Source organism: Leptinotarsa decemlineata, unplaced genomic scaffold (assembly GCF_025532065.1).
Source record: "Leptinotarsa decemlineata unplaced genomic scaffold, Ldec_3_MD MMD2_tig00001393_RagTag_RagTag, whole genome shotgun sequence".
In the NCBI taxonomy this organism is placed as follows: Eukaryota; Metazoa; Arthropoda; class Insecta; order Coleoptera; family Chrysomelidae; genus Leptinotarsa; species Leptinotarsa decemlineata.
Window position 1 is genome coordinate 1,673,121 of NW_027412562.1, and position 16,261 is coordinate 1,689,381.

The 16,261-nt window shown below is 34.0% G+C and overlaps 1 protein-coding gene across 4 annotated transcripts in view; it reads right to left on the reverse strand.

Annotated features, from left to right (window-relative positions):
• Positions 1-3,496: 3,496 nt before the first annotated feature.
• The window catches only part of gus (splA/ryanodine receptor domain and SOCS box containing gustavus), a 243,094-nt gene continuing 230,329 nt past the window's right edge, over positions 3,497-16,261 (reverse strand). For all 4 annotated transcript variants that reach the window (XM_074176078.1, XM_074176077.1, XM_074176076.1 and 1 more), the window contains 5 exons: positions 15,267-15,531; positions 13,042-13,184; positions 9,310-9,512; positions 8,451-8,711; positions 3,497-4,035 (listed from right to left, as the gene is read on the reverse strand). In XM_074176078.1, coding sequence (XP_074032179.1) covers positions 3,896-4,035; positions 8,451-8,711; positions 9,310-9,512; positions 13,042-13,184; positions 15,267-15,362 — 843 coding nt within the window. In that variant the 5' untranslated portion in view covers positions 15,363-15,531 and the 3' untranslated portion in view covers positions 3,497-3,895. The remainder of the gene's footprint in view (positions 4,036-8,450; positions 8,712-9,309; positions 9,513-13,041; positions 13,185-15,266; positions 15,532-16,261) is intronic.

A 16,261-nucleotide genomic window follows, 5' to 3' on the forward strand; every position in this document is an offset into this window, starting at 1 on the left:
AAAAAAATAATACAAAAAGCATAGTCAAAATTGAGTTACAGACGTAATGAATGCGAGGTTCCTCAAGGTAATGTTCTAGAATCCTGCTAGTTAAATTATTTCATACACCAAAAAGAAACTCGGATATTTTGAAAATCAATCATAATCATTTTCATAAGCAACTAGTGATTACAAAGATGGGTGCTGTATTATCGAATATCTGTTGCCTATGCAAATGGTTATGCATTTAAAAAAAGAACTGAGAAATAGAGTGCTTTACATCTTGAAGAAACCAAATGAACTGATACCTTTGCAGTTTTAGCTTTTTTTATATTAATGTATATGCTTCAACTATTTGCTATAAATAATATGTTCAAGGTACGTGAATAGAAAAACCAATACATTTAAGTCGTTTGCATATTTTAGACAAAAATATGTGAAACATCTTAGATTCAATGTTGATTCACAATTTGCGAAATTATGGAGGTTTGCCGCGAGGAGCCTGTTGTCTCATTCAACTTAACCTATATATTACATGCTATATGCCCACGTTTCAAAACACTTGGGGGTCAAAATTAGCAACATTTTTCAAAGTGGGAGCAAATAAAATTACAAAAGATATTGATGAAGCAGTCCAAAGTTGAAGTAATTGTTTCAGAAAAAAATAGTACGATTAAAAACAATGTGAAAAACTCATCAAAATGAATAAATAACTGAAATTTCAACGAGTTTTCCCTAATATTACGAGATTCTATACTCGACGACACTTGATATTCTGTTGTAAGCTCATCACTGCAACAACCTCTACACTTGAAACAAATTTCAATCAATGCTTCATCACCATCAAAAAAGGGAGAGGTACTAACATTATAGTAACCCTCAGAAGTAACCTCCATGAACAGATAAATCTAAACAGGAAGTATTAGAGAGAAATTTCTGGTAAAAGTATCGAATTTTCCATGACATCTCCTTTTTGGGGCACCGAGAAAGATTTTTATCAACATTTCAAAATCTTGAAAACGTTTCAATGATACTTTTTCATGTTGAAAACCCTTCAGACTGTTATCAAGTTCATTCTGACATTCTCGAATCATACTGGTCTCTGCTTGATGAAAATACTTTTTATCTATGAATAATTGCATTTCCTACAGTGAAAAAAAGATTTGGAAAACTTGCCTCTGTTAAAAAAACAAATTGAAAAATATGTACAAATTAATGACGTTAGGCTCAACAAAAAAACAATTTTTCAAACTACAAGGAAAGGAGATGATGAATATTCAGTAAAACTAATTATTAAGAGACTGAAATTTCATACCTTTCATGTTTGCAATTAGACTGACAATATTCTTGATATGAAATTCATTTGTTCAAGTTCATGTCTTTGAAGATTCCATTTTTCCAAAAAAAAAAAAAAGATCCGACAAATTCTGTCTTACATGAAAAAACTATCCCACGAGAACTTATTTCATTGAATTATTTATAAGCAGAAGGTTTTGATGTCACAGTTTTGTTATTTCCACAAATATTTACTGAATCTGGCAACAACACTGCTGAACTGTATTATAACAGAGAGAGAGAGAGAGAGAGAGAGAGATACGTTTTTACCAATGGTCGGTTGCCAGATTGCCCTGCAATAGCAAAAAAAGTGATGTAGATAAAATTGAATGTATGACAATTATTTTAGAAGCGGATAATCTTCTTTCTAACTTCCACAAATATTTACCGAATCTGGCAACAACACCACTGAACTGTATTGTGAGAAACAAATGGAGACGAGTTTTTAACAATGCACTGTTGCCAGATTGTGCTGCGATGGCTTAATAAGTGATGTTTGGTTTGAAATTCTTTCACGAATTTAAATGTATGAGGATTATTTGAGAAAAGGGAAGCCCTTGAGAGCTGGTGCCTATAAATCGAGTCAATTTGAGTGTTATCAAACAAAAGCTCAAGAAACTCGAACCTGCAATTTATTCCATGGGATACTTCAAAAGGTTTATAGATTGTAAAATTTTGTTTACCTATGACAATATGCTTGTAAGTTTTTTTGAAGTTATGTACGAAAGCAAGGAAAATCACTTGCTTTTTATAAACAAGTACATAATAAAAAAATTATCTCAAAACTAATAAAAAGTTCAATATTCAAAAACAAACGTTCCTAAATCAAATAATATGAATGTTGGAGACTAGGATATCCAGGATGACAGAATCGAAATCTATGGGAAAAAAAATTAATTATATATTGAAAATATCACGACCGAATTATTCAGATAAGTTGAATGAATAAAGGAAATAATATCAAAAAATGAGAAGAAATAATTAATGGATACAAAATTTAAGAGTATGAAAATGATAATCTGTAAAAAAAGTAAGTTATTATGACCGGAAATAAAATTTGAATTATTGAATATATGTGATACCAACAATAGCAACGTTTATTCATGAAATACCTTGGTAAGATTATTTTTTGCATTTCCATTATCTAGCATTTTCATAAATATATTTATAATAATTTCTCTTCTCCGAAACTCACTCATCAATATAATTCGACTATGGTATATTCAATATTTATTTTTTTCACAAATTTAAAATTTACATTTTTATAGACATTGCCCAAACATCAAATTTTTCACCGAAACATTGCTGAGTACATTCAATTTGACTTATGGTTTTCTCACCTCAAAAACGTAACCAACATTAAGAACTTCACAAAAGTAAATTTTCATAAATTAAATTAAGGTCGAATGCAAAATAATATTTTTTTCTCCAAATTAAAACGAAAAAAAACTGTATTTCTTCTGTGATAACTTCAATTATTATCTATTATCATGAATAGTGTTACTGATTTCCATCGCCAAAGAAAAAAACTAATTTGAAATGATTAAAAATCAACCAAGTGGAAGATGTGATTAAAGCAAATATGATTCGGTGCCAGCTTGTAGAGGGTGTCTTTCTTATAAAAATTCTTCTCAAGATTTTGAAACTACTGATAAAAAAAAACCTTGCGTTTGAAACCAACTTTCGTACTATAAAGATTTCGCAACAAAGTAAATTCTACCCACTTTCAAGGTCTTATTTACTATAATCCATAATTTTCACAAGGTTCAAACCACTAATCTAGTCGCTATGCTTTGGAAATCTTTTAAAACGGTCCAGAATAGTCAAAAACCCCAATTGAGTCATGGCCAACAGAATAACGAATCACCTCATACTACCAATCGAGAATAAAAACTCTTCCCAAGTGAGCTAAAGCGGAAACTACAGGAATCTGGAAAAAATCAATCTGGATTACTTCCTAATGCCGGCAGCGGAATGAGAGAGAGAAAGAGAAAAGAGACCAAGAGAGCTTGGAGAGCCTTCGACTCCAATTCCAATAATCTTACATTCGAATATCAATTTTCCAACGCACGAAGAAAAACCTTCAACGATCTTGGATCCACCACTGCCGTCCAGCTCGATATTTCAATGTATTCCTGCAGCTGTCGAAAAAAAAAAGGGAACAAAATAGAAAAAAATAACATATTTACAAAATATATAATACAACAAAACAGTCTAGCACTCATGTGGTACACTTGTCAAAAAAAAAATATTGTAAAGCTTTATTTCGAAGGAAGCTGTGCTTGAGAATATATTTTTCCGAAGACTTGTTAGGTTACAACTATATACACCATATGGCAATGTTCTCAACAAAAGACAAGGACTGAGCGCGCTTGTCCGGAGATACACCAGTAGATGGCGCGCTCACCAACCCCGAGATTCACGTACCATCACATCGGCGAAAAAGACTCGCTTTTTCCACGTCCAAACGCGTCCCGCGTTACCTTCTTCGGGCATTGTTCGATTATTTGGTTACTTCATTACATTCCTACAAGTTAGCAGTCATTGAAAAACACTTCACTGCACTAAACAGTCTGATGTATTATCTTCGGTCTCTGTACAGGAGGTACGTTTGTAAGGCTTGTGGCAATTGCAAACTCATCACCTTCTCTTCTAAATGCTGCTTTCCTAGGCGCTGCCGAATCACGCGTCGGCACAGGTCCATAAGAGGTAGAGGTTCAGCTGGAAAAAATAAAGAAAACGCTTGAGTGACAGGTGGATTGATGATATAATATCGCGTTGAATATTTTTTCGAAGGCCCAGCAAAATACCACTTATTCACAGGAAAGATGGATTGAGTAACAAGATTTTGTGTTCCAAATAATGGTGGAGTAATAGCTGTGGCGCTGCATTGTTCAATTTATTGATTAAATAAAATATGGTGAGTTATTGAGAAAAAGCGTATTTTTTTCAATGAAACTTTTTATTCTCAGCACAGTTCACATTTATTGAATGGAACTGGCCGATACTCGACGAAAATCCAGATTTATTTTGATTTTAACTATAAACATATTTACAAAATGGCGACACGTGTTTCGCTGTACTGAATAGCTTTATCGAGCAAGATTTATTTATTTATTTGTGATACAATACTCTACAGGACATTGCCCAATTACAGAGCAGAAAATAATAGAGTATAATAAATACATCACAAACAAGTGACTGTAAAGTCTACAAACACTACAAACAATACAAACAAATCTATACAGACTATACATTTTATATTTATAATCTGTTTTTCCGTTAATCAGCTGTCGCCCCCATACGAACGACAACTCTCAGAAGTTGAGAAACTTGTGCGAGCTAAGGACTAACGAGGTCTTACCTTTCAACGTGTGAATCCTAACACGGTGACAAAACAATTATTTTAGGAAGTGGGATTTTATAACTGACAATTTGCAACTAAATATATCTAAATTATCGCTAACAGAGTTTGTCACTTTACACATGGTGATCGGAGAATTCTCCAGAACATTTGTGCGAGATGTTTTTATATAGAAAGTACTCGAGTATCTGGAACAGATTCTAGGAATGCAAATATTAAACTTTTCCAGTAATGTTGGGCAGTCAACTACGCTTTTGATAATTTTATAGGTTAGTACAACACTATAATATTCATGCCTTTTTTCGAGACTGAAAAAGTTATGCTCTTGTAGCAATACAGAGTGGGTTGTCCCTATTGGAGGATAAATGCCATCAGTTTTTAGGCTAAGCAGTTTTAAAAATCGTCGTTGAATTGCTTCTATTCTATCTATATGATATTGATAAAAGGGGCTCCACACAACTGACGCATATTCTAACTTTGATCTTATGAAAGCATAGATTAGAGTGTTTGAGGTCGAAGTTTCTTTGAAATTAAATTTCTTTGAATTAATTGCATGCTGTTACATGCAATTAATTCGTAAAAACGACAGGAGGAGGTTACAATATTATCGATATGCCTATTAAATGATAGTGCAGTGTCAAATGTGACGCCAAGGTCAGTAAATGTTTCTGGTCTCACCAGGGAAACGTTTTCTATTGAATAATCAAAGATCAAGATGTTCGTTTTCAAACTGTAGGACATGACCTTATATTTATCTGGATTCAGCGAAAAATTATTTCGATAACACCATTCTACAACCCATCCTATGTTCTCAACGAGGCAGTATAGTTTTAGATCATCGGCATACAAAAGGAAATATACATCTATAATATCTGCAATATCATTAATGAAGATATTAAAGAGCAACGGTTCCAGATTTGACCCCTGTAGAACACTGGAAGAAGCACTGTATCCAGTAGATTTGAAACCATTGAGCTGAACATATTGTTTTCGATCCTGTAGAGATCGAGTGTGAAAGAGTGAGAAAGAGTGCGATTAAGGATGGAGATAATCCAAAGGCTACTAGTTTGTTCAGTAGAATGCCATGGTCAAGCCTGTCGAAGGCCTTAGAAAAGACTGTGTAAATAACATCAGTTTGTGCCCTATTGTCAATAGATTCAGCAATATGTTGGGTTATAGTCAGAAGATTGATGGCCGTTGCACGATTTTTCATAAAACCGTGTTGGTTTATACTTATATTACAACTTACATGCCAATATATAACTCGCTCCAGCAGAATCTCAAAAACCTTTGCAAAGTTGCAAATAATAGAGATAGGCCGATAATTTTTATTATCTCGTCTATCTCCATTCTTGAAAATGGGACAGACTTTTGATGATTTCCAGGTCCTTGGTATTGTAGCCGATCTTAAGCAGATATAAATTAGTATAGATAGAATACGAGCAAGCACAAATGAACAATCTTTTAGGATGGAAGCTGAAATGTCATCTGGACCAGTGGTCTTTTTAGGCTTAAACGACCTTAGTGCTTCGTATACTTCGTTTTTACTGAAAGATGATACATCAAGAAAATGATTATCATCAATATCAGAATTTGGTTGAAAAAGGGGACGAAACGGTATACGATTGTTTGATAAGATTGGCAAAATCGTTTACGATATTAGATATTGTTTATAAATGACCAAAATCTGTTGGGATTGATATGTATTTCTTCCTCAGTTCCACCTAAAAATTTTTTGTATGCCACATCAACATCATGCTTTATTTTTGCCCGAAAGGTGTTTGAAATCTTCAAGGGCCTGCAAATTACACTCACGTTTGTATTTGCGCCAGATTCTGCTTTTAGCCTGCACATCTCTAATAATGCTTCTATTATACTAAGGAGGATATTTATGTTTAGATTTAACTGTATACTTGGAAGAGCAGCTATCAAAAACATTATAAAGTTTTCCATAGAAATATATGTATGCATCTTCTAAGTCATCAAGAACTTCCAAGAAGGTCCAGTCAAAATGAGATATTTGATTATACAGTTGTGGATAGTTGACTCTTTTGAAATTATAATTATTCTGGAAACAGGAATGTAGTTTATTTTTGTAGTTGGCCTTCTTCTCAAGTACACAAGTAACATCCAAGGCAGGATTTGATTTAAACCTTGCCTTATCATGGAAAAATTCCTTATGTGAATCTTTGATGCTTTCAGTTGTCAACTACGCAGATATTCTTTATTGGCCATATTCAACCACTCTCCTTTGTAATATACATGCTCACATCATTATTGGTTTTAAAAGCTATATTTACACCTTTATGTTTTAAGAAATCGAAAATCTGCAAACCAGGCTGGCCTAAATATGCTAGCTTACTATGATAATTTTCCTCTAGTTTGTTGGAATCGAATGAATCTCCTTTATTCCTTGACCATATACTTTTCTGGATAGTAAAGAACCTATTAAATTGCTATCATCACCATTGTTTTATCAAATTATAATTTTCTTCAATCTCCATAGTGAATATGAGCAAAAGGAGTAGCAAACTGATGAAATTTGGACACAATTGTCCATTTGTTTACGTGAAACATGATTGAATGTCATCAACATAGCTGTACCAACAAAGAAAGTTTATACATAACTTCCAATGGCCTAGAGGAGATGGTTCGTTTTTTTTTATCAATGCGATGAACCTTATTTGCCTGTATTTTTCAAACAAGTCGACTTGAATCTGTTTTTTAAAAAAATCTGTTTTTCCGTTAATCAGCTGCCGCCCCCATACGAACGACAACTCTCAGAAGTTGAGTAACTTGTGCGAGCTAAGGACTAAAGAGGTCTTATCTTTTAACGTGTGATTCCTAACACGAATAGTTCAATACATTCAATGGCAGTGACAACTGCCAACGAAAATGCAGATGTCCTAGAAATATATGATTTATGAAGAATCCTTTATTTTTGAATGCAGAAGGCATTATGTTTTGACTCCAAACTCAACGTATTATTTTCAGTAGTTTCTGAAAAGTAATGAAAGTGACGAACCTGTTTTTTTCTATCTTCTCTTATCCACGATGCGATATGATATGAAAAAAATTTAGTAAGGTGATTCACATCACCAAATTTATTTTTTTAAACAAGGATTATTTCTCACAATATCAAAAAAAGTTATGAAGAAGTTTTATGAAGTTCAATTATATAGCACATGTGAAGAATTGCATCTGAATGTGCAGAATTTCAGTTGATTTTTCTCCATTTTTTTAAACTTGATCTTCTGTTGCAACTCCATAAAAAACTTCTCAATTTTGAGATTACAATTATCTCCAAAATTAAATATTATAATTGAGGAAAAGAAGTACCCAGTGAAAAGAAGTACCTAGTGGGAAGAAAATTGAGTTAACTCCACGGAAAGTTGATATATTTTTATGTAGGAAAATTTGACCCTTTCAATTAAAAACTATATTTGAAATTTTTGCAACCAAAAATATATATTTAAGAAGTAGAAAATATAAACAGGATGGAAAACAAATAAATTTGTCTGCGATAAAGCATTGTCAATACTGAGAAGTTCTATATAGGCCAAGACGAGTCATATTTTGCAACACTGGTATGATGAAAAAATCAAAATTCATTATGCAGCTGATATTTGAGCTAGAAGATAGAAATTAAATTTTTCCCATCATTCTTTTAGAAAAAAAAATTGACTAAAATTTTTTCAGTTATTTTTCATCTAGATCAGAGGGGGCGTGACCCCTTTATAGGAAAACTAAATACGAATGAAAGTATACTCACGATCCAGTCCTCCAATATATCTCATAGTTATTTCACAATGTCCCCAAACAGCACTAACTATCGGATACAACTTCCTTCCTTTGAGTCCCCTGAACGCGACTCCTAAGTACTGGCCATCCACTACGAAACTAAGCGTACCTTCGTCCATATCCAGCACCACTAGGAATTTATCTGGCACTATGAAAGTCTCGTCAGGTTTTAGTAACGCTGGATAAGTTACCCCAGGAGAGTTCTTCGAATCGTGGTACAATTTATTACGACCTGTAAAGAGAAAATAATGGATATGTAGGAAAATATGTGACGGGAGGCAGAAAACCACTGATGTTGGTGATGAGCCAGTTTGAAAATTCATAGATTTGAAATATAAAGAAATTTTGCTGGTAAGTGTATACTTTACATATGGTTAAGTTTAATGGCATACCAAATGCAATAAAAATCAATCCAAATTTGTCAGAATTCAAAGGGCTCTGCTATGAAATAAAGATATATTCTGTCTTAATGCTACATCATAAAAATTGCAATTGACAGTGTACAATAAGATAAAAAAAGTACAACGCCAAAACATTACAATATATTAATTTACTTCATCATAACAGCAACCTAGATTAACAACAAAAGATCAAAAACAAGTTGTTCATATTTCGATTCATTATATTATCTATCTGGTAGTCAGTTCTCTGTTGCATGAAAAAACCTCAAAATAATTATGTTAATGTTGGATTTTGCGAATGAACGACTGGAAGGTCAAAGGAGAACCGTAGACTACACGAAAGAAAGAAGTTCCAAGTTTTCAACTCGTGAAATGACGATATTTACAAATCAAAGGAGGTTAAGTTTGATCCAAAACGAAGATACTCACCTAAATCCCATCCCCATGACGTATCTGTACTCCCCACTAAACTTTGGTAGCCGACAGAATGAAGAGGTGCCTCTGCTGTAGCTACGCCTACTACGGCATGCGTACCTCTCTGCCTTGTCGACCAACACACTTCCCAACAATGCATTCCTTTCGTGAGACCCACTTTTCCTCTAATGCAGTCTGTACTTTGGGCCACCGGGTGCCTGTGGAGAAAAACAAACAAAATTATTGATTGCACTAGCAATTGCAATAAAGTTGCTATAAGAATAAAAGGAACTGTACTGAAATGGTTTAAGGACCACCTAAATAACCGAAAACAAATCACTAAAGTGGATAATGTTTATTCAAATCCTATCATCACAAAATTTGGTGTACCTCAGGGTATTGTATTGGGTCCTTTAATGTTTTTAATATACATTAACGATATCGGCTTATGTCACAACTGTGATTTCATGAATTTATTCGCTGATGATACACTGCTGTCTATATCTCATCAAAGCCTAGATGTAGCTGTAACTAAAATGAATTCTTCTTTAGAAAAAATTAATGAGTACCTGATCGTCAATAAATTGAAATTAAATATATCCAAAACTAAAGCCATGATTCTAACTACACCATACAAATACAAACAACTCAATATAAACTCCTGCCTATTGAAACACAACACAACAAAGTTTTTGTTTCGGGGTTGAAATTAGATGATTTTAATGTATTTCCACGTGTTAAAACCGAAAGTGACCATAAAAATTATATATTAGCTCTTGTTTTCAAGATATAGTATCATTATATTATATATATGTATTGCCTTAATGGAACAGAGATATCAGGGCCGTTGGAATGAAGCAATGCTTGCAGACTACTGCTGGTCTGTGTGTAGGGATGCTCCAGAAGTGTTTTATAAAAGACAAGCTAAACGACAACGATCTTACAATGAATCGGATGGACTTAATTGAAATTTGGTGGTACAAACTTCTTTTATTTGTCAAAACACTAAGAATAATGTTTTTTTTTATTAATTTTGTACTTAAAATATTCTAAAAGAAACATAACAATATTGTTTTATGTACTTTCACTTTTCACGTATAGTATAACTACTCTTTAAGATTAAGTACTGTGTATCTCAAAAACCAGAGCTAATAAAAATTTTTCATTGTTATTTTCGTTTTTATCACCCCAAAATTAGTAGAAATTGACTAATTTAGTGTAGGAATCATTCAAAAAATATTTTTTTGTTGTGTTGTGAAATCAACGAAAATGAAATTGAACTTGTAACAGAGTTACAATACTGGGCAACGGCTTATCTTTAAATTCACATCACACATATGTAACAAAAAAAAACAAAGAAACTTTATTTTTTTCACAAGAATCTCCACTCACTTGTCTACTGCTCCCAAAATCACAATATGTAACATGATTATACAGCCACATTTTGATTACTGCAGTACAATGTTATATGGTTTAGATCAAAACAAAATTATCTCATTACAAAAACTACAAAATAGAGGCACGAGAGTGATTCTGAAATGCAACAGGTGTACCAATATAACATTTATGCTGGATGGTCTACAATGGTTCGCAGTAGAAGACAGGTTGTATAAAGCAGCAATGATATTTATTTTCAAAACTGTTAATAATATGCTACCATCATATTTTTGTGAATTTATTACATTTCGAAGAAGCACACATAATTATAAAAAAGACAAATCAATGATTTTCATTTGCCAAAATGCAATCTAACAAGTTCAATGAAAATATTATTTTATAAAGGCTTAAATCAATTTAATAAATTACCTCAAGACATAAGAAAAGCAGCAAAAGGTTATTAAGGACAGATCAAATAATTATATAAAAATGAATAATATTCAACGATATTGAAGTGATTAGATATATGTGTATATATATATATATATATATATATATATATATATATATATATATATATATATATATATATATATATATATATATATATATATATATATATATATATATATATGTATATATATATATATATATATTTGTTAGTATATAGGTCTGACTCAAGTTGTCCTTGTATATGTATTATTATACCAATGTATTAATGTAATGTTTGTATATTAGGATTTCCTATTCAAATAAATTAATTAATTCATTCATTCATTCATTCAAAGTTAATGGTGAAAATCGGCTGTGGGAATACTGTCGCAAACTATATCCCAACCGGTAGCCGGTTGGGTTGACGTTGATGGTTTGCTCCACTACTCAATCGACCGCGGTGTGAACCGGTGGTGCTAGGAATCACACGTTAAAAGGTAAGAATTCGTTAGACCTTAGCTCGCACAAGTTTCGATTTTTGAGAGTTGTCGTTCGTAGGGGTTTGACAGCTAGTTAATGGAAAAACAAATTCTAAACAGATTTTCTAACCTTCAATTTTTAAATGCTCTTGCTCTGACATAATTCTGACAATTGAATCAGTACTTTGAGGAACCCTATTTGCCTGAAAACTGAAACTATCAGAAAATCAAAAGAAACGTTTGAAAAACTGCCGTGAGTATATGAGTTGACTTGTGGTTATTCCACAAAATTTTATATTGACCAAACGAGAAGAACCTTTTCCTATAGAATAAAAGAGCGTAGGAGTATTTTTCAAAGGTAAAGACCAACTTCACATTCAAACTATCTTTTGGAAGAGGGGCATTAGGGCAATCATGACTATGACTTGTTATATTTGGAAAAGAAATGTTTGAAACTCAATTTTCTGGAATGCTCGGAAATGATCAGATTCAGGAATTCTGGAAATTTACTAAATGACTAGTACTATTGGAATCTTTTTTCAAAGTTACATGTCCATTTCAAGAGTTTGTAAAATTTCTGTTATAATGTTCGAAATTTTAAATTGATGTATACATAAACTCAACCATTAGGTAAATTATTAGTCATTTAGTAGATGTAAAGTCTTATGGTTAAAGTTTTATATTATATAAACAATGATTAGGTTGAACTCAGTCAGTATGAAAACGCCTGAGGAAGTAACTCTATAGTGAAACACGTAAGGCTATTTTGTAAACTATTCAGTGAAAATCTCACAATGAAGTATCATTCACAACAAATGAGTCAGGTTTCACTGTAAGCGAGCTTATGGCTGAATCTAGTTAAGATCCATATACAATATAAGAATTGAACGAGCTCAACGTCTAAGCCGGGCTTAATTCTCTACGGAGAATACGCCTATAAGTCGCCAAGGTGAAATGTTTCACTTTAAGAAAGCTCAAAGCTGATTTTTGTTATAATGCATATAAAATATACGAATCAAGCGAGCTCAATTCAGCTTAATTCGTCTAAGGTCTATACGAAGAATCCGGCCAAGGTGAAAGATTCAACTGCAAGCATGCTTAAGACTGATTTTTGTTAGGATGCATATAAAATTGACAAACTTAACGGCTAAGCCAAGCCTTATAATATACGGCGAATAAGGTAATTGATCTTTTTAATGCTTTGATACTACATTTAGATGTTTAATTCGTTTTGTCCATTTTTGACTATGAACATTGACAACAAACGACAACAACCTATTCAACACTCTAACCTAAAACTTGTGTGAGAATAAAGTTTCGATGCATCCGCTAGTTAACCCGACACTGAAAAGACATCAAATACAAACAGTTTCCACGCATCCGATACACATGTAATTGATCCTACTGGTAGAGAATCACCCCCGCAAGCACCACTTTGAAATAAGAGCTTCGAACTCACCTGTGAAACGTAAGTTTGTCATCTTCTTTGACAAATATGTTGAGAGAGCGGTCGTCCTGGTTCCAACTATACTTCAATTGCGTCTCCCTGAGTGCTGGTGGCATGTCGAGTAACATATCGAGCCGAGGAGGGCGGGCAAAATCCTGCAAACATGCATTTCGTTTAAGTACAGAAAACTGAAATAGCACCATGTTGGAAGAACTGCTATCCAAAAAAGGGCAATGTTTTTGATGTCAGTTTGTTTTTACCGTTAACTGATTAGAAAAAGTAGCTTCCACAAAATAATGATGATGAATATTCTGATCTACCTGGGGAAGACTAGAAGGGTTCTATAGCAACAAATATTGATAATTGACTCAAACGTGCTGCACAGAAGGAAAAAAATAGCAATAGCAGGGTTCGATCGATAGATAAAGTAAAGATAAAATAATTTGTTGAAACAGCTTTCATTTTAAACACTGGCAATATTGTTGAAACATGAAAAACATGCTCGGATAAAATGAAAAAACAGTTTTTTATTATGTTTCGGCTCCTAGATGGGCATCCTAATCAAAATACAGGGACAGTTATTTTGCGGGGTTGTGAATCTAAATCCAGCCAAAACTTGGCTAGCTATGAGCTATTAAAAATTCAATATGGCGTAAATTTCAAATATTTTTCATTTTGCCCAACATCATACCTATAGGGCTGAAATTTGGCACGAATGTCTCTGAAAGCCCTTTACTTGACTAACAGATACTAGTGCTTCGGTTGGTGTGGGAAATTTATTTTGGTAAGATTCGTTTTTTGCCAGTGGCTTCATTTACACTCATCAAGTTCAAAATCATTAGGTTATTCAAATCATGTTGTAAATAACTCCAATTCATCGACATCTAGACAAACTTTGGATGATGACCTCATCGATATAAATTGAAAACAGTAATGATCCCAGATGGAAACAACCTCCAGGGACGTCAGAAGACTGAAGAGGATTTCCATCCATAAACCGAGAAGATATGTTACCATCCACCGTACCAACAACTACAAGTTTCGGTGAGTAATATACTGGATGAACACAAAAACAGAAGCAGATGATATAGAAGATCTTCTCTGGGTAAACTTTTTGGGATCAGAAACTACAAATTTGTCTCCTGGACTGCGCGTCGAGATCAGTATGTAAAAAGTCATGCACGTCAACGGAAACGGTTATATTATGTTTTAGGATTACAGAAAAAGCTTAAGCTCATTAACGATGAGATTGGAACCTTTGGTGTGAAAGTTGAATAACTTTTTCGAGATCAATTGCCCTAACACCAAACTGATATTTTTGCACTCGACGCGCGTTTCGCCAATAAAGTTATCATCCACAGGATGCTTAAGCTCATTAGAAGAAAGGATTTCTTCAGGCTGCTTTGTTGGATTTAATGACATTACGTCCTTGGAATCAAACCAGGCGTTGAGGATGAGGAGGATCGACGATACAAGCTGCAGGAGAAAACTTGTAAACATAGCCACTGTGGTGGAAACAGCAGCGGCCTGGCAAGAGTTATCATTAGTGGGTCTTGGCCCACAATTATGAAACCATGTAATGCACGAATTTCTAAATCTTTCTGGACTGACTTCCAAGCAGAAGTTTATACAATCTTGCGAAGAATTTCAATTTGCTCGTAAACGAAATAGATCAACTTAACTGGATGCGAAGGTACTCAGAAATCACAGAAAACGAAAAGCTGGGCTGTAAGTTAGATACGGACTCATATGTGGGTTCCGAACTAGATCTGAAAGTACCAAAATCTATCGTATTGGACAAGATCAGAGAAGGAATGAATAAGAAACATAATGAGGACCGACAAAAAACAGGATAACACGAGAAAACCTTTGCAAAGAGACCGTTCAAGAAAGGAACCGTAGACATGATTCAGTAGGTACTTCAGAAATTAGCTCAGAATAAATACAGGACTCACTGGAAACAGTCCAAGGAGTGGTCACAGTAACGAATATCCAACAAAGGATCTGCATAAACGAGTACACAAAAGTTTATTGGAGTGGAGTGTGCCAGAATATAACGTGAATATATCATTGACTTTCATATTGAAGGTTCAATATGATAAAAAAATCTTATTCTTCCTTTTTCTCCATATGAATTATTAAGATGACTTATTGGGTAAAATAGATGTCCTGATCAGGTTTCGTGTACCAATCATCATTGTTAGTTTCACGAATATACAGAATCAAGGGTAAATTACCTGCGCCAATTCTCTGGGAATGACCGGTTTATAGGGGGCGGCGGCATCTCTATTAACGGCCTTGACTCCTCCTGAAACCTTCTGGCCCATGCTCATTCCACGAACCCTTCGCCGGGCCGTCTTGCACGGCACCACGGCCGCCTTGTACGCCCTTCGCACCTCGTACAGCCTACCGCCGCCTCCGCCTCCGCTGCCCCCACCGCCTCCGCCACTGCTTATGACCCCGCCGGTTCTCAGTGCGTTGACTCTGATGCCGCTTTTGTATCTGAAACAAAAAAAGAGTCGGTTAAAATTGTGTGTGGCAGAAAAAAAATGAAAAATGGCTGATTAATTACCAGAAAAAATCTTTGAGAATTACAAGAAAAAACTGTGCAACATTTGAAAATATGTAGTTTCATGTCTACGAAATTGTCATAATTCAGCAAAAGTCAGACACCGAATAATTCATTTGGTACTCGCCCATTTCGTACGGGTACAATTTAGAGAAGCACAGTTCAAGCCTACGGTTTTTTATATCCATCTCAACTTCAAAGCAATTTGATAATTTAAAGAAGAATTTAAAAGTACATAATCATTATTATTATGATACAAATATCATCATCGGTGCGCATGCCAAATAATGAATTTTTTTAAGGATGTCTAGTTTTGTTGAACATAATATACAAGCCATGTTACTAGCTGATAAGGCGTTTTCTAAGCACACGTAACACGCTGATAATGCGTTTTCCCAGCACATATTACTCGCTAATAATGTATTTTATCATCACGTTACTCGCTGATGATGCGTTAACTTAGCACGTGTTACTAGCTGATAATGCGTTAACACAGCACGTGTTACTAGCTGATAATGCGTTTTCTTAACACATGCTCCTGGTTGATAATGCGTTTTGTAGCACATGTTACTCGAATATAATGCGTTTCTTAGCACATGTTACTCGTTGATAATGCGTTTTTAGCACATATTACTTGCTGATAATGCGTTTTTAGCACATGTT